Genomic DNA, 24683 nt, shown 5'->3' with positions numbered 1-24683 from the left:
GTCTCCGCCCATCTCATAAATATTCATGAGCAGAGCGCCCCTGCGTGCCCTTACGCGATGACGCAACGCGACAACTGCGGGTCCCGATTGCTGCAGCCGCTTGTCAGTGTGACGAAGATTGGCACTCAGGTAAGCTGTCACTCAAAATCCCTCTTTTTCCGTTCCCTATCAATCAAACAATCTGGGCCGCACGCAAAAATGCCCCGGGGCGAGGAGCGCGGACCTAGTCAGGGCAGCGGAGGGTGTTTTTGGAAGGGAAGCAGAAGCGGCAGAGCTCCGGGAAGAATAAAAAAAAAAATCTGTATACAAGGGAGGAGGGGGGGTGGGGGGTAAAAAAATATGTCGGCGTTTTGGGGGCAGAGGAGGATTGTGGAAATGCAAAGGGCGAGAGCTAGAAACGAGGCCCGACAGTTGTAACGTTAGCGCTGAGGGGAGGGGAAGGAGAGGGCAGCTGTCCCCGCTTGATTGATTGACTGATGTGGGAAGGATTTGAGAATCAACCGAGCTAGCCTGGTGTGCAGCCAATGCTTCTTAATATCACTGTATTCGAATTACTGTATACAGCCGTTAAGAAATGAATATTCATTTAAAATGATAATTCAAAAATGCTAACGCTCTCCAAGCTGTTTTGTTATATGGGCAAATGACTCGTTTCGTATCAATCCGCAGCGGGGTCTTTTCTTGTACCTGGCTAGCCAAGTTAGCTTGTTTTTTTGGCAGTGATCCCCTTGCTAAATATGGCGCGTCACATTTGGCCTCACCGTACCAGCACGCGAAACACTTTTAAGTTAACAGTTAGCTACCTTAGTAACGTTAGCTGTAACCCGACCGGACGCTTGCTCTCTTGGTAAACCCTAGATTGAGTCCCCGAGCTAACGCCAATGTGGCGTTAACGTTCCAGACTAGCTAAAAATTGTGGAAAAACCAGGCTTTCTACCGCCGAGCTGCTTTGTCTGCGAATAACATTATAACGTTATTGTAGTTAGAGGATAGTTGGTTAATGTTAGCCCGAAGGCTTTCTTAAACTTTTATCTCTCCTTGCCGCCACAAACGGTGGGCAGCTAGCACGGGGCTAATAGCTAACTTCATCGTGGTGGGTGTGTTATGGCAGTTGCACGATAACGTTATCATAAGCTCACTATTATTAAAACAATACACCACTGTGTCGGTTTATCAATGTCCTCTTGTTTTAAGAGTGGGCTGAACAGAAATCCTGATTCATGAGTTCGAGATTTATCAAAATAAATAAGTAAACGCAGTCCTTTCATACAACGTTCACGTAGTCCTGTTTTTTTCTCCCTAGAAGTGCCCCTACATTCCCATGTTTTGCCCAGACGTGAGTGCATGTCGACACAGAACACTGCAAATGTGACTTTTACATGATACTGTAATGTTTCTGTTACTTATGCCTTTGTCCTACATGCCCCTCAAAAGCTAAAGTTTTAATTGTTATTTCGGAGGACATATTTGATCATAAGTATCGATGCTTACCTAACCTAATGTTTCATTAATAAGCATTCATGTTCAACATCACTTATTTGCAATATTAAAATGAGCTCGTTTGTTCTCACTCAATCAAACCAACCCACTTTTCAAATTAGGGATGCACGATATTGGCTCTTTCTTTTTCTTTTTCTTTTTTGTTGTGCCAACATCTGATATGCCGATATGTAACAACTGTAATAATTTGTGTGATAACAGATACCAATTTCAATATATCCACTTTTTCCCCATGTGATTTTATTGGTCATCAAGCCTCCTCTGTAGTGGAATTACCATCATATTATGCATACTCTTATGGTGGTGGCCCACCGGCAGATGGAGACATGAAATATGCTTTTCAATGTATGAAATATTTATTCATTGTGCAAAATAAGAAAAACATGTTGGGTTGGTGTTTTGTACATTTTTAGTTTGTCAGTAAAAAAAATAAATAAATAAGGTTAGTGATAGGGTTGGTGATTTGTACATTTTTAGTTTGTCAGTAAAAAAAAAAAAAAGGGTTAGTGATAGGGTTGGTGATTTGTACATTTTTAGTTTGTCAAAAAAAAAGTTTGTGATATTGGCAAAAATCAGCATGATGGCCAATTCTAGTATTTTTTTTTAATAGCTGCCGATACCAATGACCTACCAATACTATTGTGCATCCCTATGATAAAGCTAGTTATAGTCTTTTATTATGATACAGTGACGGTTGCATTATTAAGAGCTTTTGTGCGTACACCTGAGGCATCTCCAGGTGGTCTAACTGAAACTATGTGTTGTGTAGGTTGGCCACCTGTCCGTGCTCTCTATAATGCCCCAGTGTTTGCAGCATCTGCAGTGAACGTGATGGCAGCCCAGTCGGTTTCCATAGACAAGTACCCAAAGGGAGAGCAGCAGGTGGGTGAGAGGAAATTTGCTTTGGACCTCGAGGCCTACACAACCTGCTCCAACTGGCTGAATTGCACCTTTTTAAAAAAAAACAAAAAAAGAACTTGTTTGCCAAAGATATTCAGCTGCAACAGTGACAATTTACAGTGTTTGTAATAGCAACACCTAAATGTCTCTGACTACAATTCAGTATTCTGCGATCATTGCTCATAGCTCCTTCAGTTATTTTTAGTGGTGATAAGTCAGCTTGGATTGCCAAACAAAGGGAAACACTTTATGCATGTAACAGTAGAACACAGGCAATGTTAATGCTATTACATCAGTTTTAGTAATCTGTTGGCAGTGTGCTTGTCTGTCTGTGGCAGGCCACCACAAGTAAATCACTGTATGAGAGACACTGATGCAGTACAAAGCTCTTTTTCTGGCCACTATTTCTGTGTCTGTGCTTATGTAAATTGCTTACAAAACATCATTATTTAAGTGCCAAATTTGGGGGTGTCGAGAGCTGTGAACGATCTATGACTAATGAGAAATTTTCCACCCCAAGCAAGTGATTATTTTTAGCTACTTTGCGCTAAATCTCATTCATTGTTGGTCTTAGTCACATGGTTGGGGATGGGATTTACACTCCTGGAAGGGTAGGCAGGCTTGGTGTGAAAACGGGTGAGATTTGGCCTCCAATTGAATGGAAGAGGAGCGTCACAGAGGCTACAGTCACATTTTAATGTGTCCTTTTATTAAAATTCAGTGACGTGTACACACAGGTTCTGGATTATATTCTCAGTTGCAATCAGATCACCAGATAAGTGGTGTTAGGTCTGCATTGTAATTGAAACCTAACACTGTCTTGATGTAGTCTAGCCATAGTGTGCTTACAAAGCAATGCAAAGAGACCTGAGGGCAAAATGCAGACACACATGGAATTGCATCGTACAACAGGAGATGCAGGTCAAAAGTATTTATGTGCAACACCAATTAACCGTCTGGATCAGAGTACTGGCGGATAACACAGAACTAAAAACTCCTGGCACTATCTATATCTTACTCTGCCTTGTGTGTGATCACACTTCAAAATGCTTATCACACTCTTTAAAAAAACAAATTCAGTCTTGTATGAAAATGCATAACTTATGAAAGTGGTTTTCAGATGGTGTACTCATGACTTTCCAAAGGTTCATATTGAAGAAGGCTCTGTGTTAAGCTTTGCCCTCTGGCTGTTCTCAGTCTTCACATGATGTCTTTATGTCTCTCATTCTCCGCCTTGCTCTTCACCTCTTCTGTCAGTTTCTATGTTTTTGTCATTCTTTCTCTTTCTTCACTTCTTTGCTCCCTTTTTTTCTGCAGATGCAAGGTGTGGTAAAAGTAGACATCGATTCCGAGCAGAAGTTTATTGAGGGGACGTTGGCAGAGGCGTCCAGCCCGGCACCCACAGAGCCACAGACACCCATGGACGCGGACAAAGCCTCCATATATCGGTAGAGCTAATTCTGCGTGTGTTTGTTAATGAGAGAGAACCTGTACAAGAACTTTCTATTCCTTAATCTGTGACCTTCTTTTTCCGTCTTAACTCATTGACTTTCAAATCAGCCAGAAACTTAACTATCACTAGGAAACATCACATGGTGTCTGTGAGGAGTCCTCCCCTTTGTTCATGTGACTTTAATATTGCTTGCTGGCTTTTGAATGGTGAAAAGTTGTGTGTTTTTTCTTTCTTGTGTTTTCTTAAGTTCTTGTTTACATTACCCATTTACAGTCTAGACAAACAGGTCTAGACTGAAAGTGTCTACAAACAAGTCACATGGTCTCACAAAAAGCTGGTTTTATTAGTAATCCATTACTGTACTGCAGTGAAGACTGTAGAGGCCTGTTGTTGTAGTCTTAGTTCATAATAGATATACAGTAGATGGAGCAAAATTCAGCAGCTTACTTTCATTTTGTTTTGACATGCTATATCTGTCAGCATTTTTTTTATATACCCTTAATTTCATGTTCCAGTTTTTTCTCATTTTTGTATCCATGTTCTTTTCCTGTAGAGAAATTATGATATGATCTTGGGAGTGAGTGTTCATTTTAGCATCTTTTTCTGTCCGTTGTGTGTTGGCACACCTTTCACAGGCATCCCCTGTTCCCTCTCTTGGCCCTGCTGTTTGAAAAGTGTGAGCAGTCCACGCTGAGCTCTGATTGCATCACCTCAGCCAGCTTCGATGTGGACATTGAGAACTTTGTCCGCAATCAAGAGAAGGAGGGCAAACCCTTCTTCAGTGAGGACCCTGAACTTGACAACCTGGTGAGCTACATCTGCATGTCGGGGGGAGAAATTCTCAGATTTCCAGTTGTTGCTTTTCTTTTTCTTTTTCTTTTTTTTGATTTCCATCAAGCATTTTGGTGGAGGAAGATTTTGGTTTTGCTCCCATTTTTCACAGGTTTTAGTAAAAGATCCGAGATTCCCACAAAGACTTATTTTCTTAAATTTTGTTTGCAAATTAGTTAAAATTATCTTTACTGAATGTTTCTTTTTCCAAGATAATCCATCCAGCTGACAGGTGTAGCATATCAGCATGCTGACTAAACAGCGGTATTACTACACAGGTGTGCCTTGGGATGCTCACAGTACAAGAGCACTCTAAAGCATCATTTCCATCAAAGGCTTACAGTATTGTACCCTTGAAACCAAAAGTAACACCCATGAATATGAACCTTGATCCTGGATCTGTTTAGCATTTCCACAACAGACAGTACTCTTACATGTGGGCGGGGTTGTTGTCACTCGCCGCTCCGTCCAGCAGCACTCGCTGTATTTCCGTGTTCGCTAGAGATACAGAGTGAAGTCTGATCCCCATTTATTGTCCACAGAACAGGGCTGCACACAAACATTATCAGAAAAAAAAACAGGATGGAGTGAGAGTCTCTTTCAGTAGGACCTATAAATGTAGAGGGTTTCAGAATTCGGATATTTGTTTTTTAAAATTTAATTAAATTTATTTATTTATTTTTGCAGATAGTGAATGTTATTTCAGTGTTTGTGAGAACAGGTAAATACATACACGTTAAATGTTAGATTTGTTGGAGTTAGTATGCTGCGGTGTTTCACAGGGCTTTGTCAGGTTTTTATGAGTAGTTTGTATGTCTGTAATAATTTATGCGTGACAATGAAAACATGTCACAATCTGTGTGATGTCACAGAAATGCAAAGAAAGGTCATTAAACCAAACAGCTCAGGAGTTTGGAATACCTTTAATCAGTCCCTCCAGGATTTTACCATGTTGTGATTGCATCAATTATTGGGCTGATTGACTGAGCTGAGCCATTTCAGTGTGATCCGCAAATGCTTGAGCCACCCTGCAGCTCATCCCCCTAGTGGAGCCCTTTCCTGCAGAAGCAGAAGAATTTAAATCTCCTCCATAGTGAGGACACCTATCATTTTAGACGCACAACAATTGGACTCATTTAGAACTCTGAATACAGATTATTATATTGTGTAATGTTGGAGTTTTTTAACCTTAAACTAGTGTCATACCTGTTGTTTAGCTGTCAGACGCACAACCACCACCCCAGGCCATGAGCTGGTGTGGTTACATGTGGTCTGTGGTTTTGTGTCTACTGTCAGATTCCCAGAAACAACCTTGGAAAGGGCTTACATGTGAAATGAACATTCAGTTCACAGGCAGCAGCTCTGGTGGACATTCCTGCAGTCAACATGTAAATGGCAGGCTCCTTCAAAACTTGGATCATCTCTGGCATTGTGTTGTGTGATCAAGCTGCACGAAGCGCAGTGCACTTGTGCTGTGCCCATCCCAAAGCACGCCTGTGTAGTAATGATGCTGTTTAATCAGCACCTTGATATGCCACACCTGTCACGTGGATGGATTATCTTGGAACAGGAAAAGTGCTCATTATCACAGATTTTACCTAATTTATGACCAAAATTTGAGATACGTACGTCTTTTTTGTGCATAGGGTCTTCGACTCAATTCTGTGAAAAATGGGAGCAAAGTCGAAAGTGTAGGTTTAAATTCCCATTCAATGTAGTTGGCATCATAAGCGATTCAAAAAGACGGAATAGAACAGCTTCCTAAACAACAGAAGAAGTCACAGTACTACATTTGAAAAAGAGAAACAGGTTTTGACACAGTAAACAGGGAAGTTTTGCAGGTTGTAAAATATATTTTTTAATCTTCTTAACATAGTTTGATATGAATGGTGGTATTTTCTTGTTGTAGTTTCAGTAACTTTTGGCCCCTCAGCTTCTATTCATATCAAGTGAAGGATAATTTTTTGGACTAATATTAAAAGCAGATGACTGAAATAGATACACTTAGTTCTAAGGTATTTGACAAAACTTAAACAGGGATATGAGGTATTTCACAGATAAATCCAAAGTGGAACCTCCCAACTCACTCACACACTCATTAGTCACTGACCTTCACCCTCGACTGCACGGTGAGATGCAGCCCCGTCCACTGCTGTTGCTTCTGACCTTTTAATTAGAACGCAGTACCTTCTCAGAATCACTGTCATTTAGTTGCTGAAACTGACTTGAGAGACAACGTGGGCACTGTGCTGTAGCTGACCTTGACCTCTGACTTAGAAATGCAGTGTTCCACAGCTGAGAGTGTGACAGGCACAGTGGGAGAACACGAGTTAGGCAGAGTAACGTTAACAAATAAAAGCTGCTGTAGTAGGCTCAGTTTTAAAGCTACAGTGAAGACACAGATATATGAAACTAGGTGAGGCCTAAAGCATACGCTGGTACAGATCACGCCATGCTACGTTGTCAGGAAGGGAGGTGTAATAACACTCCAAAGTTGCGCTAAATTTTGGCGAGGGAGAGAGTGGCATTAGGAACTGTTCATTACTCATGTTAGTGGATAGGGTGGTGCAAAACAGGTGAGGGACTTCAATTTTTTTTCAACACTGGGGAGTGAATAATGTTAATTGATATGGCTCAGGGGAGGGACAGTTAGCTTAAAGTGGTTGGGTTTTTAAGGCATGGTTTCTTTAAAAAAAATGCCAAAATTACACCATTTAGTATATCCCCAAACTGTGAAATGTAGTAATTTATGGTGAAGGGAGGGTCAAGCATTTTCCCCAGCCATCCCTACTCTGATAAATATAGTTCAGTCCCTTCAAAACAGTGTATTTAATATTTTTGTGTACTGTTTGTTTTTTTTTTTTTGTTAGTATAACGAACCCCCAACCCACCGACTGATGGGTGTAGATGAGGGGCCCACTTTGGAAAACTTTGTCTCCCTGGCCACGTCATATGTCTGTGTTAAAGCTTTTGTCTGATTATACATCTGTTTCAGTTGGCAAGTGAGCATCCAGAGTAATGAATAAGAAAGTAATAATACTTACCTAAATGTGCACCTGCAGGTCTTGAAGTCTTAAAAAAAAATCAATTCATTTTCTCACCAAGACTTTATCTGTATTAAAATGTTTTGTATTAAATAAGGCTGCCCCAAGACATTGATTTGAATTGTCAGTGGTAAAGAATGTGAGTCAGCTCCTTTTTGTCATCTATACCTTTAAGTTTTTTCTGCACCATTGCACATTGAGTACCTCAGAATAGCAGCATGGCAGGCTATAAACCTTTACAAACCACACACACATGCATATGCCACCAACTGTAATAAAAAAACAGAGTGACGAAGGAAACGGAGGGCAGCAAGACTTGTTTGTGTTTGCTGCTCTGATGGTGACTGCTGTACATTTGGCTAAATTACTTTGGAAGCATATGCTGGTGCAACCTCCTGTGCTGCAGCCCAGTGTGAGCCACTCTTCAGCTGACAGCAGCCAATCAGGAGAGATGCTTGATGGTGTGCTTGCATTTGTAACTGAACAGTGACCAGGAGGCACACTAATATTTCTCTGACTGATGCTTGATGTTTTCACATCCCAGATGATGAACAAACATCATTCTTGCCTTGTTACATGCCTATAAACCAAAAGTGGCATTGTTTGTTTTGACAGTGGATTTAGAGAACAGGAGGAAGTCATGTCAGTCAGGATAATAAGACCTGCACTCTGACTACTGGTAGCTACAGCAGCTCGGAAGCTTATAGTCTAATCAGAGTGAGAAAAACTTTATTGATCCCCAGGAGGCAATTGTGGATAATTATGGGAAAGTGCAGATTCAAACCAAGTTGTTGTACTGCTTATTTAGATTTAGGTTGCATTAAATTTGTAAAAGGACAAATAATTTGAAGTATTTGTGTTCAATCATATTATATATACATACTTTGGTCAGTATGATCATGAAAGAAATTAAAATATATTTCTATTAAAAGGTCTGTAATGTAACATGGTGAACCTTGCAGAAACCCTGCAATAATACATTATACAGGGAGGTGTGAAAAAAGACAAGTGAAATACAGAAACACATGCAAGCAACAGCACATCTAAGAAGAGTGAAAATGATGAACTGTTGTGGGATAGAAGTGGGCACCAGATACTTAAGCCTCATTCCCACTGCACAAAAAACCTCCTAACATCTGGCTTTAATGCAGTGCAAATGTGTACGATCAACATTCACACCCGGGTCAAATGACTGCAGTAGACACGGGTTTTTACTGCCTGCAGCTCCGATTGGCATTGATGGGAACACAGCACTCCGATGAATGTGGTAATCTCAGCTCCTCAACTGGCGAGATGCAATGACATGCCTTCACTTATTACCCTCCGTCTCATCCCAAGCTGAGCTTAAGCATTGTTCCAAGTTAGTCTACACCAAGTTTGAAAGAGAGACTGAATAAGCAAGAGATACATAAATAGAAGAACACACACCCATATGCCAGCTGGAGCATTGTGTTTACTGGCAGTGGAAATAAAGCCTATCACCTATATTTAGCGGGGTTTGAAAAACCCACGTGAACGTAATAATTTTGGTAGGAAATTGGTATTACAGACAAACATTCAGCTTTAAAAGGATGCTTTCCTTTTGTAGACTGCCACAAACCTTTTTCTCTCTGTTTGTGTCCTTTAGATGGTGAAAGCCATCCAGGTGTTGCGGATCCACCTGCTGGAACTGGAGAAGGTGAGTGACCTTTGTAAGGACTTCTGCAGCCGCTACATCGCTTGCCTTAAGACCAAGATGAACAGCGAGACTCTGCTGAGTGGAGAGCCGGGCAGCCCGTACTCCCCCGTTCAAGGCCAGGTCCAGGGCTTCTCACCCACAAAGACTCCGGTATGGACTGGAATGCATCATTGTTAATTCTATTTTTACTTCTATTTTAGTTTTAATAGTTATAGTATAGATTGAAAGTAGAATCTTTTTTTCTGTTAGATTATTGTTTTGGCTTTTGCCTTTATTTGAGAGGACAGTCATTAGTGTGAAAGTGGAAGAGAGAGTGTACAACACACAGCAAAGGGCCGCAGGTTGGAATTAAACCTGTGGCTGCTATTGACCTTTATACATAATCAAGTTTTAGTCAACAACAACATTTTAGTTGATTTTTTTTTGACAAATTTTTAGTCAAGATGTTTTTTCTCTTTAAACTAATAGAGTACCTCAATAATGAGTCCCAAAACCTGGAAATAAGTTAGCATTTTAGCACTCCTGGTCCCCTCGCCTGGAAGTTAGTGGGCTTTTGAATGGGTTTTTAGATTTCTGATAAGGTCTGTGGTTAACACAAGCTGTAGAGACTTTTACTTTTTGTTCTATGACATGAAATATGTCAGTAAATACCGCACTGTGAACTCTGAAGCTTTTATGTGTCAAAAAAAGGTGCATGCTATCAAATGGCTAAATGAGACTACAGAGTGTCATCACGCTGAGCAGCGCCGAACACAGTTTTACAGCTGCAACCGATGCTGCAGATGCTCAGTTTTGCGTTTATAGGGCTGGCCTTGCATGCTGCTGTCCAGCCAAAAAGTGATATTCATTGTTGGAGATTATCCTGCTGAACAAAACGTGAAAGAATTAAACATTTGTTTACCACAGAGCGTATTTTCTGCAACAATCCAAAATCCAATGGAAAAATCCCATAGGCTTTCTGATGAGGGAATCAGAGTGGTGCTAGTCTCCATATCGGCCCACAAAAAAAATATTATCCCTTGGGCATACTGTTGAATTAGGCTAAAACATGACATTAGAAAATGGAACCAAGTTGACAGCTTGTGTCATATGTTGAAAATTTCATTTAGATATAATTTTCTTTCTACTACTATAGATAATTTCTGCACATTTACAAACTTGCATGTCTCCAGCAGTTATTGACAAGATTTAAAGGATGATTCACGAGCACACACTTGTTTTACATACAGCACAGCTACACTCTCAGTGCATGAGCTCTACTGAGTATTTTGCAGGCAAGGGAAACCTTCTGGCGGCAAATATTTCACAATGTTTACCAACTTGTCAACCCTCCGATCTTGTATCAGTTATATGGCATTATTAAATAATTGCAACCTTTAAAACAATTTTATAATATGTTTCATAAAGGCATTTATCATTCTGTTCTCTCGTCTAATTCTGCTCCCCACTTACAGTTTAGTCCTGTCTTGTTGACAAAAACAAAACATACAATTCGGCATAGTTTTTATCATCAGAGACCCATTTTTAACTTGCCAGCATCTCGCCTTTGTCAAGAAAAAACAGGTTGAGGAACATTTTTTGTCATTGTTTTCATTAGTAAAATTAACTGTGATGGATCACCACTAAATACTTTTGGGTTCGAGAATCTGCTACCACAAATAGCTGGATTTGCTGGTGCCTTCGAAGTAAAAGTCTCATTCTAGACAATGATGAGTTGTTTTGGGTTCTTTGCCTTTAATGCATTTCACCCTATTTCATTCCCCCTGCTATACTTGGAAAGCTCAAAATCAATGCAGCTTAAAATTAGAGCCATGGAGAGCCATCAACATCGAAAATTGACAGACTTCTGCTCTTTCTGTGTTGCCTGTTCTATGTTCAGCAGACCCCCAGCTCTATCTCTGGGACCATCAGTCCCCAGGGTCAAATTGTGGTGCCAGCGTCAGCCCTGCAGCAAGGGAATGTTACCGTGACAGCCGTCAACCCCACCCAGGTGGTCGCAGGTATGTCACCATGGCATACAACCCCTTCTTCAGGTACTGAACTGTCGTGACTGCTGCTGAGATGTTGTCATGTACCAGTGGAACAACCTGATCAGAGCTTTCTCTGCAGCATGATCTCTACAGCGCAGCAGGTTATATTCACATAGTGTGTGTGTGTCTGTGTGTGTCTGTGTGTGTCTGTGTGTGTGTGTGTGTGTGTGTGTGTGTGTGTGTGTGTTTTTTAATTCCAGGAGGCACAGTGTTCCAGCCTGTTACAGTCGTCACTCCTCAGGGCCAAGTGGTAACACAGGCTCTGTCTCCCGGGACAATACGCGTCCAAAACAATCAGGTTGTACATCTCTCAATGTGACTGTGAGAATGGTGTGTATTGCAAGTCAGTGGCTCCTTACGTGGCTAATTGTTTTCATATAGTATGGAAAGGCTTTGAATTTGACCAGATCATGGTGGTGTTGCTGATGACAAACAAGCAGTGAGTTGGCTCAATGAATTTGTTTCTGCTCAGCTCCAGCTGCAGTTTCACCAGGACTTGAACCTCTTCAATCACGACGACAACTCAACTAAGAACAAACGTGGTGTTCTACCCAAGCACGCCACCAATGTCATGCGTTCATGGCTCTTCCAGCACATCGGGGTGAGTCTGTGTGCTTCCGACCTTTGCCTATGTAACCCTTCCATCCTCGGCAAAAACACTGAGGCACTGCTTCTGCTGTTCCCTCCTGTAGCACCCATATCCAACAGAGGATGAAAAGAAACAGATTGCCACTCAGACAAACCTGACACTTCTGCAGGTCAACAACTGGTGAGTCTGGTCCACAAACACACAATCCAGTACTATTAAAATGCACCATTCGCGTTCATGTCCAGCCATGGACATTTGTCATGTCAGTCTGTTTTCTCACCCATGTGTCAGCTGATTATCTGCCCACATGACTCAAGAGATGAGAATTTACCTGCTGTCTTTTAAAGTCAACCATCAACCATTTATGCTTCTGCTTCTTCTGCATGAAGATCCTCAAAAAAAACATCTCTGTGTAGTTTGCCCAATCTTATAGACCGAATCACAATGTTTATTTACAGTGTCTTCTGGGTAGAAAACCTCTACGTCATGTACATAAAGTCAAGCGGCACTGAGCAAAGTCTGCCTTCATTGATTAGTTTCAAGCCACCTAATGTCCACTTAAAAAATCAATATCACTGTAATATACGCTATTTTTATAATATTTTCACCCTTTTAACTTGCAATAAGACAGCCCCTGCCAATGAGGATTTGAACACGTTACATCGAAAACACCAGACTCCACTGAGAAAAACAGTCATTTTACTCCACTGAACAGCAGAGCTGCTGGTGGACTGCAGCCTCCATCAGTTATTGTGGAAGGTTAAGAGGAGACAGTATTCAAATATAATGTACGCATAAACTGATATAATTCTTTTTAGGTGGCTAACGTGTGTTTTGCTGCGGCTTGATCCGCAGCAGGACAGTGCTGAGCTTCTGTGGTGGTAAATTTGGTTTATAAAAGACAATACCAGAGCAACACAATTCATCAAATAATCATAACATAAATGTCAGATATGTCAGACCACTGTGTTTAACTCCATATCTCTGTATGTTACAGTTACAGCCAGTTACAGCGTAAAATGACAACAGAAATAAACAAGTTTACCAAATTTGCATATCTTTGCAATTCCAAACAGTGGCCTGTTATTTACCCAGAAGTGACATTTGTTGTTGGCGTGACATCACAGTGATTCGGTGTACTGTACGAGGGATGTTCAAAACATAATGCTCCCAACTTTATTACAACCAAATGAATACAAGCAGCAACATGTCTCATTCATCAAAACGATTCTCTAAATGTAAGGACTGCAAATCCACTTCTCTACATAGTCTCCACCTCTTTTGAGAGTAGTAGTCTATCTATAAAGGGGGGCTTGAATTCCAACATCGATAAACAGTGATGATTCTTCCCAGAAAGGTGAAAGGTCTCTCTGGTGGTGTTCAGGGAGGTGAGTGCAGGAGTTAACCCTGGCAGTCTTGTTGTGGTCCTCCGTCAGCTGTCGGGGGACCCAGCAGGTACACACATTAGATTATCAATGCTCTGGTCAATGGCATCATGCTTGTACACATTTTCCAGTCTTTAGTGGATGTTTAGAGGGGTTTTCCCTCTGAAACCGGAAATTCTATGACAGCTCTTTGCTTCTGATGAACCCTTAAGAGCAGTGATCATGTTGAAATTTGCTGTGGATCTGAAATTCCTGAAAACAGCATTTTTTTAATATTAATCTCAAGAGGACCTATACAGAAATGTGTCTACCGGGGCCCCCGATAGCTCAGTTGGTAGAGTTGGCGCTCCATGTACAGAGGCTACGTCCTCACTGTAGTGGTTGCAGGTTTGATTCTGGCCTCAGCCCTTTGCTGTATGTCATTCTCTCTCTCTCTCTCCCTTTCACACCCCATCTGTCATATCAATAAAGGCAAAAAGCCCATAAAAATAATCAAAAAAAGAAAAGAAAAAGAAATTTGTGTACTGAATTTTAACAAGTTTGAAAAAAATGCCTGACCTTTTGAACAACCCTCATAATGTTGCCCATAAAATAAGGCTGACTTTAGTGGATAACAGAGTGGCTCAGACATCCTGTTGAATTTTGGGGGGAGATGCTTTCATCTCAAACTGTCAGGACTAGAGGTGTAAAAGTGCAAGAAACTACAAAAGCACACTCTGGATCTGCATTGTTTGTGTCTCTAGGTTTATAAATGCACGGAGGCGGATCCTGCAGCCCATGTTGGACGCTAGCTCCTCCGAGACACCAAAAGCCAAGAAGAAGACACCTCAGAACCGGCCACTGCAGCGCTTCTGGCCTGACTCCATCGCTGGAGGGGGAGGCGGCCAGCAGCAAGTTACCATGCCAGATGGTACGCAGCAGTCTTCTCTATGTACAGTTTGTATACAAGTGAAATAGAAACTAAACTAGAAATCATAATCACATACTCTATATCCTGTTTTTCTGCTACACTGAAGCAACATCCTAATAAGTGGTATAAACAAGACCTGCGTTTCAGTGTGAGTGTATGTATGTATCTAAAGAGAAACAGAGAGGGAACAAAGTTGTTTGCTTAGAGCTGGAAAATTCAGCATGTGTTGTTACATGTTGTCACACGAAATCACAAAATGTGATTAAAGTGAACTGTCAGTTCCGTCCATTTCAAAATAGCAGTGGGTGATAGTATATCGAATGTACTTAATGTATCGCAGCTTGTTCCACATGGGATCTATAAAATGACTATAACGTGAACATTTAGTTTACAACAAGTTTCAAGTTTACAGCAAAAACATCAACACATCCGTCCTGAGACAAGCCGGTGCTTCAAAGTAAAAGCACCTTTGGTGAGTCATGAAATTCGTAAAAATCATTTTTGTTGCAATAATATAATTGTTACAGCAATCTCTCATGGATAACCTTCCACATAATGTAAAATAACCGCAAATTTATTTTCTGGAGTTGAGGAAAAATTGAATACTAACTGTTCCAAAGTTTGGGTTCCATCAGCCTTTGACCTGAGCCGTGACTGAGGAACAGCTCTCAGGCCTAACCTGGCAGGAAGGAGTTCTCTGATGTTTAGTCAGTAACTGTTTCCCCTCAACACCAGGTACGATGGTGACCATGAACATGGAGGGTCTGCAGAGCCTGACGTCAGACGGCGCCACACTGGCGGTACAGCAGGTGATGTTGGGAGGCCACAGTGAAGATGAATCGGGGGACAGCGGAGATGAGGACGATGACGCAGACATGGCTGGGCTGGGCCTGGACAACAGCGACTCATTGCAGTAGAGGACACACTCCCTCACACTCTGATCTACACATACACACGAGACGTGTAAATAGGTCTGCAGATGGAATGTGTGTTGTCCAACACACACTGAATCACAATACAAACACACACACATACACACACACACACACACACACACACACACGTATTAGGTTTACATAGAGCACAAAACTACAGGACACAACCGTCCTGCACTCTTCCAACCCTCCACCCTGCTGAACGGCAGTTTATGCTGCGTGTGTGTACATCAGGAGTTTCATTTCAGAAACCGTTTTTTAATGATTTAGTTCATGTATGCGAGTGCACTTTTTTTTGTATATTTAAGCTCAAAAAGATTAAATCAAACAAACAGAAGAAGAAAAGAAGTGTTGAAAACACTCAAAGCAAGTTTGTATGCTCCGTTAAAAAGATGTTGACTGATTTGTTAATTTTTTTTTCGGCCTCTGTTCCCCGTCCCCAGTTGAATTTTCATTTTGGATGCCAACAGTTTTAAAGTTGTATCTGTAAGGGTTTGTCTTCACTTTTTGCATGCTTGTATTTTGAGTAGATGTGCGCACTCTTGCGACTGACTCCACGGCTCTCACACGGGCCCCTGCAGGCCGAGCAGAGCACAAGTGGAGAGATTGGAGAAAAAAAAAAAAGGAGAGATGCTTATTTTTATATACAAACATACGAAATTAGTGTTTTTTGTTTCATTTTTGTGTTCTCCTGTTTTGTAAGGAATATTTATGTACAGATTCATAATTAAAGCTAGCGACCCTGTTTTCCGGGGTTCTTTGAAGTTTTCTAAAAAACAGAAAAAGGAATTGAATGCTGATGAAAACTGCTATTTAAATTGGTTTTAAACTTACAATACTAACAAGGCCTTACCTGTGTTCTTTTCTCAAGAATTCTTGCTAAGAAGCACAAAGAAAGTCTGACCGTTGGTGAAATGGGTCAAAGTGACACTAAACTGCAGAACACTTGTGTGCTTCTATAAAGCATCATTATAATTTTTACGGTGTACTGCAACTTCCCAGTTATCTGGGGTCTCATTTATAACTATAGCGTATGCACAAAACGAGCCCTGAAAGAGGCGTACGCCTCTGAAAAAACAAACTGGATGAGAGAACGTGTGCACCTGTAGGGATAGTGACCCATGCTTGTGGACATTTTGGAGACAGGAAATTGGCGATGCAGATGGTGAGGTTATGAACTGAAGCCAGACTGAAGAAACTAAATGTGGGATGAATCATAATATGTATGGTGATGTTTGTCTCACATTAATTAAATTTTACTATTAAGCAGCATTCAGCTGCTGAATTGTGAATATCAAACTTTTTTTAAAAAATCGCAGAACAGAATGTCAGCAGCGTTGAATATCTCCTAATACTGTTCATATACCAGCGAAAAGGACTCAAGTTTTCATGTAGTTTTTGTGTGTAAAATGGCTGCAGTGAGCACGACTGTACACACACACACAGAGCTCACAGGGGGCACCGTGGTGGCTGCCTCACACACTCTGCCTTTTGCCAGTCAGCTTGCATACATCCTCACCACCTGAACATATGGACTGTCTGGAAAAAGAGCCAGTGATAGCTCTTGCACAGTGATTACACTCCATATCTTCATTATGAGTCCTAATCATGATAACCAAGATCAACATTAACACTGAAATAAACAGTGCTCACCTATCAAACTTTCATTTTCAGATGGTATCCCAGGGCCAGGGAAAGCACTGATTGTTGCCATCATTTAGGCAAGATGTGAAGCAGTCAGTCTGATACCGTAATCATATAATCACTGCGGTTACACCGTAAAGATGCATTGATCAGCAGGCTCATTTCTTTCCATCAACATTTATGAGGTGCAACATTTCTGAATGTGGCTGTGTGGAGGGAAATGAGGATATGAGACTGCTCCACCTGCAGACAATTCCATGTTGATTTGGGATATATAAAAGGAAATTGCAGACTTGAAGGCGTACGCACTATTTTATATATTAGAATATTTTTAATGCAAGTTATTTTGGGCTTCTGTGTGCACATAGACTTTGAGTATGAATCCTACGCACTGGTTTATAAATGAGACCCCTGGAGAGTTGTCCTTCACAGTAACTTGACTGCAGTGCTCAGATGTTTTTAAAGACAGCTCCAGTTTTACCCTCATTGTGTATACCATACATTACATCTTTTAATCATTTTACAGTAGTAGCGTACTTTCTTAAATGCACAATCCAGAACACTATGCTAATCACACAATCACAAGGGTCTGAGTCACCACAGACACATGAACGCCATCATCAACAAGAAGCAGTGGACTTTTTGCACGCATTAAACTTTTATTTATGTACACGTACATGCTACTGCGGTGGAAACAAAGAGCGGTGGAAAGTTGGGCTCCTTGTTCATTGTCTGCCTGAAGGACTGGGACTAAGTGCTGCAGCCTCTGGTGGTCCCCCTGCCACTACACACACGTAGTGAAAGATTTGATCTTTTTATCAATATATTGATATTACTTCACAAATTGGGGTGCCTCTTGTTTGAGTATATCTAAAACTGTACTGTACAACCATTTTCTGTCAATAGTTGCAGTAATCTGGATCATATCCCTCTTGTAAAGTTGAGACTTGAAATGGTTAATCTAATGCAGCCTGAGGGTGTAGTGACTGTGGGTGGGCCCTCGCTGAGCTCTCGGTTCCTCACTTGCGTCTGTCTTGCTTTTTATGAAGCGTTGTTCACTTTTCTCTTGTCTGTTTTGCCTTAGAGCTTTCTATTTTGGAATAAACAATGCCTAACTCTCTGCTGTGCAACGTCTCTTTGCCCCGTCAGCTTTGCCCCCAAACAGGATTTGTGTGGATCAGAGGCTCTGCATTTCTACTGGGATCTCTGTAGTGTTCTCTTTTCATCAAATGTGGAAACATTCAAAAAGAACCGTGTGAGATGTGACGAGGTGCCTCAGTGAGCCTCTTCTCTCTGAAAGACAACATAGAAATGGATATATTTAACAGAAATGGACACAGACATGGAAACATGTAGGGCCAAAGATCCACAGGCCTGTCCTAAAAAGTCAGTTTAACCCTTACGGACTGTTGGGCACATTTTATGCACTTTCATTCTTCATTTTCTGATAATTTGGGCAGTGTTCATGCATATGGCATACATTTTGTCTGAAGTCAAAAATACACTGTGGAAACAAAATAGTTACATTCAAACTGTTAAGTCAAAAGTTACCTCACTGAAATCCATTCAAACTGCCATTATTGATCCCAGCCATCAAAGCAAAAAAAAAAAACATGCATCGTATTATTTCTGTGATTCCCCCCCAAAAAATCTAATTTGCATGTAGTATATTGACAATAATCCAACTAGTTCAGTCAACTCTGGGTTGGTTTTCCTCTACAGTCATGTGACAGGTCTTTAACAGTGGAAAATAATTAATTTTCTGGTTTTTCCCCATCTTAAAACACTGGTCTTATGACAAAAACCTGGCATTTAACGGGTTAAAATTCTGAAAATTAATGAATATTTGATATATATGATTAGAACTGATGTTGGGTAAAAAATAAACTCAATAAAAGAAGAAAATGATATTAATGTATAATTTTTTTAAAGCTTGATTTTGGAAAGCTCATTTTGTGTGTAATATAGCGCCCTCTACGGGTTGATTTGTATGATATGAAACGGTGATATTAATGAACAGTTTGTGTCTATGCATGCAGTAGGTCCACTTTAGCAGAGTCCGCCATGTTTCTACAGTAGCCCAGAACAGACAAACCAAATACTGTGCTCTACATGAGGACATTAGTGTTTTAGTGTGGCCCACTGGAGGTCTCCTACATGCTTTAACACCGGAGAAGTTTCAGTTATGTAACCTCAGCACTTGATGCAATAAAATCCCATACGCTAGACCTTTAAATATAGAGTGATTTTTCTTTTTACTTTTATAGTTCTGGTGAAGCAAAATCAGTAATTTATTTTATATGTTAGGAAATTCATGTTGAAAATTCAAAAAGACTGGGAACTGCATGACACCGCACTAGTCGTCTTATTTCCAATCCAAAGCCATGTAGGCGTGTTATGGAGCCATAATGAAAAGACACGCCTCTCTTACGTGAGAGCGGCCACGTATGAGGATTTCACCGAGGAATTTGGGCTTTAAAACTAATGGATGATCCGCTCAACTTTTGAAGAGTCACGTGATGCAATAACACCTCTTGTAGCCACTGCTGCATCATGAGTGAGCCAGTTCCTTCTGACAAGCGTGTTTCCATTGCAGTTTTGCATCACCTGGAAATACCTCCTCATGCAAGTGTAAACACTTTTTTGCAATTTTTGGAGTTATTCAAAATGTGTTTCATACATGCTTTTTCCCTTTGCACAATTTGAGGGTTACTGGAAACCTGCCTTCTGACAAGTTGACATTGGAGCTACTTAGTAGAGCGTCAATGTGGGTTGATGAGGCTGTTGAGTCTGAGTGTGTCTGTAAATTCAGCTGTGTGTGTGCTGTGGAACATGCTGACCATACGCTGAATCTGGTTCAGTGCTAGTCTAAAGTTCTCCAAAGACCAAACCTTTGAAGGTCTGCTCCTTGTAAAGTGGCAGGTCCTGACACAGGACACAGTTTGTCATGTGCTGACCTCCATCTGTTGGCGGATCCAGCTGAGTGACTGTGTGATGCGAGTGTAAACGCCCGGCTTGTTCCTCATAGCGCAGCCGATTCCCCAGCTGGTCGCACCAACCAGCTTCCATACCGACGAGTCTTCACAGGCCAGAGGACCTCCACTGTCCCCCTGAGGGGACACACACACACAAACCAAAGTTACTAAATCACCAGTGCTTCACAGTCTTTAGAAACAGATGCGAGCAAAAAGACAGAATCATTGCACTTCCTGTTGTCATAACAGAATATTTGTGTGTGATTTGTGGGGGTCTTTCAAGATCTGTGATTTTATTTCTATAATGTTTTGAAAGTTTATATACATTTAAGGCTACGATTAGATGAGAACAGCCCTACTAAAAACGAAAAAGTCTTTGCTTTGTTTTTTTTAAAAGATCTGCATTCATATGAAAATGTGTGAAAATGACCCTCGTGTACACGGACCCACAAAAACAACCGAAAACGCTGTAGTATGCATGCCAGGCCAGTAGCTGGTGGTGTAACTCTATAATGACACACCATAAAAGAAAACCACACGCCTGCGCAAAGTGCTGCCATGACATCACTGTTCTCACAGGATCCGCACATTGGCAGTTTACACCGTAAAAAGTGAACTAGCTTCATTAAACCAAAAACCCAGAATTAACCAGTTACCTAAACCCAAAACCTGTTTTATGATTCAGGCCTCAGGTTTCAAACACAAGGTCACCACAAGTAGTTCCTCCTTCACAGAAGGAAATTTTAAAAACGACTTGAAGACTGTGCTGTATGACAACCAGAACATGTTTGGAGCTGAGGTTGAAACTGATCCTGCCTCTCTCCTCATTTGTCTTCCTTGTCTGCACATCATCACTGTTGCATCATAATGTGCAAAAACTAATGACTTCTGATAATCTCCTGTTAGATCGTGATGTAGCCTCAAGCCTACAATCAAAATATTCATTCTCTCTGAGGCAACAAAGACAATCAGATCAGTGAATCTTAGTATATAATAATAATAATAATAATCATAATTAATAGGAAACCCTGTGTACCTGGCAGGAGTCTGTTCCTCCCTCCAGGTAGCCTGCACAGATCATCCAGGGGGAGATGAAGCCCTGGTAAACCTCTGGCTGGTTGCAGGTCTTGGTGGAGAGGAGTGGCACCATGGCTGAGCGCAGAACCACACTGGTCTCTCCTGCAAAAAGCACCTCATTTCAAGCATGTGTTCCACTGTTATTACAATATTCCCAGTTTCAAATGTAGTTGTGGGTGAAACAGCAGACCAGGAATGATGTTCACACTCACCTTCATCCTCAGTTGCTCCCCATCCAGAGATCCAGCACATGGTGCCCTCCTCAAACTCCTCCCCGTAGTTCGGCAGGCAGATGGGCTCCACAAAGCCTGCAGAGGACCACTGGAATGAACTACATCTCCCAGACAAACTGTACACAGAAATGTGTTTGTGTAGTTTCCTCTATGACACCAATCAGTCATGCAGCTAAAGTGTGATAACACTCACAGTCTGTTTTCAGATGGATGCTAAGTTTGGACTGAAACGACACATCAGCTTCACACTGACATTCACACTGAAAGGTGAAGGCTAACCAGTGAGAGCTGAGACTGTGACACCTGACACACTTAATGACACTCAGCTGGCAGGAAGCAAGAGACCTCTTTCACATGCATTTAAACTTGTCAAAACTGATTTGATTTCTCTCCAAAACATGGGAAAAAACATGAGTATCTTGGCTCCACAAATTTCAAGAAAATTTTGTAAAAGGTCACAAAAATGACCTCATAATATTATAAGATATTCTAAAAATACAGGGAAAATATCCAGAAAATTGTATTCATAATAATTTCACAGATTATTTAAAATTGTCAGAAATATCTGTATATGTTTTTTTTTAGCACTTTTTTAAAGCTCATTTTGTTTTTTGTTTTTTGCTTTTCTTTTTTGCCTATTTGCTGATAATTTTCTTTTTTACTCATTTCTTGCTTATGTTTTTTGTGCTTATTCTCAGTGCTTATTCACAATTTTCTTGTAGCTTATTACTGTTTTTTTGCTACTTTTCTTCTTATTTTCAAGTAATTCTTTAGTAATTTATTTTCCATGTCTTTAATTTCCATGTAACTTTTCACTAATATCTTACCATTTCTTTTGTAACTTATTTCCAGGTAATTTTTTGTGTGTGTATGTTTTTTTTTGTTTGTTTACTTATTTCTTGCAAATTTTTGGACCATTTCTTGTTGTTGCTTGCCACCCTCTTCCCATGTTTTTTAAATAAATCAAGCCAATTTCTGAATGGTTCAAAGGGTTAACTGGTTCAGCTGCAATTGATGGTTAAAAATATATTTTTTAAGTCTGTGTTTTTCTTGGTTGTTGGGGGAGCGGGGGTGCCTTTCTTCTACTGTTTTGTTCTTTATCGCGCTTTGCTGTACAGGTAAATGTTTCCGTCTTGATTATGTTCTGTTGGTTGCTTGTAAAGCTAGAGATCTTAGAAATGTACAAACTCCACTGGACTCATGTATCTCTTGGAAAAGCCATCTGCTTGATGTCCAGATTTATTGTCTGAAAGACCTAGTGCATCACCATCGCTTCACTGTTCAGTTCCCCTGAGTGCACTTCAGTTAGCCGTTGACTCAGTCTGTCATTGGCCAGCAACCTCTCACCCGAGCCCCCAAGAAGTACGTCTGGCTTTGAAACAAATTTTGCATAGTAGCCAAAAGTGGAAAAGACGTTTTCCCATTGACTTACATGATTAAAGAAACGTTTGTGTATCAGCTGATAAATTTTTCTGAGAATACAAACCCCGCAAAATGATAGTTTCACTATCAGGACTTGATCTTGTCAGGGCCCACACCTTTGAATCTACTAACTGAACTGAGTTGGAGTAGACCGGCTGAGGACGGAAACAGAGTTTAACCAGTTGACAAGCTGAAATCAGGCAAAATTTAAACCATTTGGTCTGATAACATTTTGAAAGTCTAGTAGTCATAAGATTAAATCATTTTATCCCCACTCAAGTTTTCAGAGCGCTACACCTGAAGTGAGACGTTCAACCATGCTCAGCCACCATAAGTCTCTACTGCACCTGCTCTGTGGGCACCATAATGTGGGATCATTATTTCAAATCATGGAAATCAAGGTTTTTGGGCTTTATGCACTGCTAAGCAAGTTACATATGAATAAACAGGGTCCCACCTCTAATGCTGGATCCAGTTCTCTTAATTCATCAATGCTCCCACATCCAACATACCCTGATTGTCTCCTCTCTGAGGTGGGAAATTTGCAGAGCTCACCTTTAAATATAGGGTGGTTTAGCTGCTATATACGATATTTCGAGTCTTTACGGAGACTATCTGCGGCTCTCACGTGTCTCGTCAGACAAAAACATGGAGTGCCAGCTGCAATTAGGGTGTTAAGCACTAACAGTGCTCAAAAAACAGCAACAGCAGGTAGTTTTTCATTATAGATTTGTTCAAATTTTAAGCGATATTTTTGAATTGTTGAAAAAACACAAATGCGAGATGACTGCATTTCCACTGAGTGATATTATACGACTTTTCTGGTGATAACAAGAAGCACGGCGATGGATGTTCAAAACATTAGCAGCTTTATTTCTATTGCAACCACCACACTAGCCGTAATTGTTTCCAATCCAAGGCCACGTAGGCGTGTTATGGAGCCATAATGGAAAGGAGGGAAGCAGCCATGTATGAGGGATTTCGCAGAGGAATTGTGGATTCAAAATTTCTAGATGATCTGCTTAACTTTTGAAGAGTTATGTGATGCAGTAACACCTCTTGTAGCTCCTGCTGCATCATGAGGGAGCCAGTTCCTACTGACAAGCACATAGCCATAGCATCATGTGACCTAGAAAAGACAAAAGAAGTGCTTCCATTGCAATTTTGCTAAATATGGCTTTTTTCTGTTTCCATTAGGCATACTTTATATTTGCAATTTCAATTTGTGCAATTTGAGGGTTAATGGAAAGCTGCCTAGTGCTGATAGAGCTAACAGTGGTAACCTGGGTGGGAACTGAAGGGTGGGTGTTACACTTCTGGGATGACCCAATGCAGCCACTGCAGGTTGGTTTTATCAGCTGTCACAATTGTGTGACTTTGGTTCTTAAAATGACAATGAATAAGAGATGGTGCTGAAGATAAAAATACATTTATTACCGTGATCTAAGAACTGAACTCCCTGGGCTGTTTTTAACACCCCCCCACCGATCAAAATGACCACTTACAGACTCACGGCCAGGAGCGACCTACGACCATGGTCTGAGCACAGCAGTTTGACTGGAACAGGGCTAACTCTGTGCCTTGCTGCCGGTCTAGTGACTTAAATGAACCTACTGGACCTTGTGAGTCTGATGTTGGAACTACAATAGAAGAGATGTGAGTGTGAAGATATCAACACAGAGCAGGATGTTACTGAGACAGAGAGTGAGGGCTCGGCAGGGTCTGGAAACAGAACACCAGTACCATTGAAAGCAAGCGGCGTGGCCAACTTCATCAGTGCGATATCGTAGTTGAGTCCTTTAGGTCTGTAGCGAGCGTGATATATAATCTGCTCCACGGCCAGAGACTGAGCCCCATGGACTGGCTGCTCCGTCAGTCCCACATGGACCGCCCACCTAGAGGGGTCTGCAAACCTGATGACACACAGCAGCAGATACAGTGAAACACAATATTCCTGTCAGGAGATGTGAGGGAGACAACGAAATCAGATCCCACCACCTCCAGGGTGGCTTTCTGTCCTGGCCTCAAGGCTCCTCTCTTAAATACTAGCCAGTCACAACATCTAAACGTAACATGT

General features: G+C 41.1%; 2 protein-coding genes across 8 annotated transcripts in view; one reads left to right on the top strand and one right to left on the bottom strand.

The window, feature by feature from the left end:
• Positions 1 to 45: 45 nt before the first annotated feature.
• Positions 46 to 18019, top strand: pknox1.1 (pbx/knotted 1 homeobox 1.1). Of its 7 annotated transcripts, none has more exons than XM_088082830.1 (12): positions 46 to 129; positions 1304 to 1336; positions 2270 to 2382; positions 3718 to 3848; positions 4489 to 4660; positions 9356 to 9556; positions 11286 to 11439; positions 11637 to 11734; positions 11909 to 12037; positions 12129 to 12205; positions 14154 to 14320; positions 15056 to 18019. In XM_088082830.1, the coding sequence occupies exons 3-12, from the start codon at positions 2332 to 2334 to the stop codon at positions 15235 to 15237; spliced, it is 1362 nt and encodes a 453-aa protein (XP_087938956.1). In that variant the 5' UTR covers positions 46 to 129; positions 1304 to 1336; positions 2270 to 2331; the 3' UTR covers positions 15238 to 18019. The 7 variants fall into 7 exon arrangements, with proteins under 7 accessions (XP_087938956.1, XP_087938961.1, XP_087938959.1 ...); XM_088082831.1 differs by lacking the exon at positions 46 to 129 and adding an exon at positions 404 to 513; XM_088082835.1 differs by lacking the exon at positions 1304 to 1336 and having other exon boundaries at positions 55 to 129; positions 11289 to 11406.
• A 38-nt stretch (positions 18020 to 18057) lies between these two features.
• The window catches only part of tmprss3a (transmembrane serine protease 3a), a 35786-nt gene continuing 29160 nt past the window's right edge, over positions 18058 to 24683 (bottom strand). Inside the window, exons 10-14 of the mRNA XM_042494653.2 lie at positions 24350 to 24519; positions 21164 to 21259; positions 20911 to 21053; positions 19857 to 20009; positions 18058 to 18192 (exon numbers count right to left, since the gene is read on the bottom strand). Of these exons, the coding sequence (XP_042350587.2) occupies positions 18175 to 18192; positions 19857 to 20009; positions 20911 to 21053; positions 21164 to 21259; positions 24350 to 24519 (580 nt within the window). The 3' untranslated portion in view covers positions 18058 to 18174. The remainder of the gene's footprint in view (positions 18193 to 19856; positions 20010 to 20910; positions 21054 to 21163; positions 21260 to 24349; positions 24520 to 24683) is intronic.

Source organism: Plectropomus leopardus, chromosome 10 (genome assembly GCF_026936395.1).
Source record: "Plectropomus leopardus strain MGB_pleo_1.0 chromosome 10, ASM2693639v1, whole genome shotgun sequence".
NCBI lineage: Eukaryota > Metazoa > Chordata > Actinopteri > Perciformes > Serranidae > Plectropomus > Plectropomus leopardus.
The sequence above is the reverse complement of the archived record's forward strand: the minus strand, read 5'-3'. Positions and strand labels throughout refer to the sequence as shown.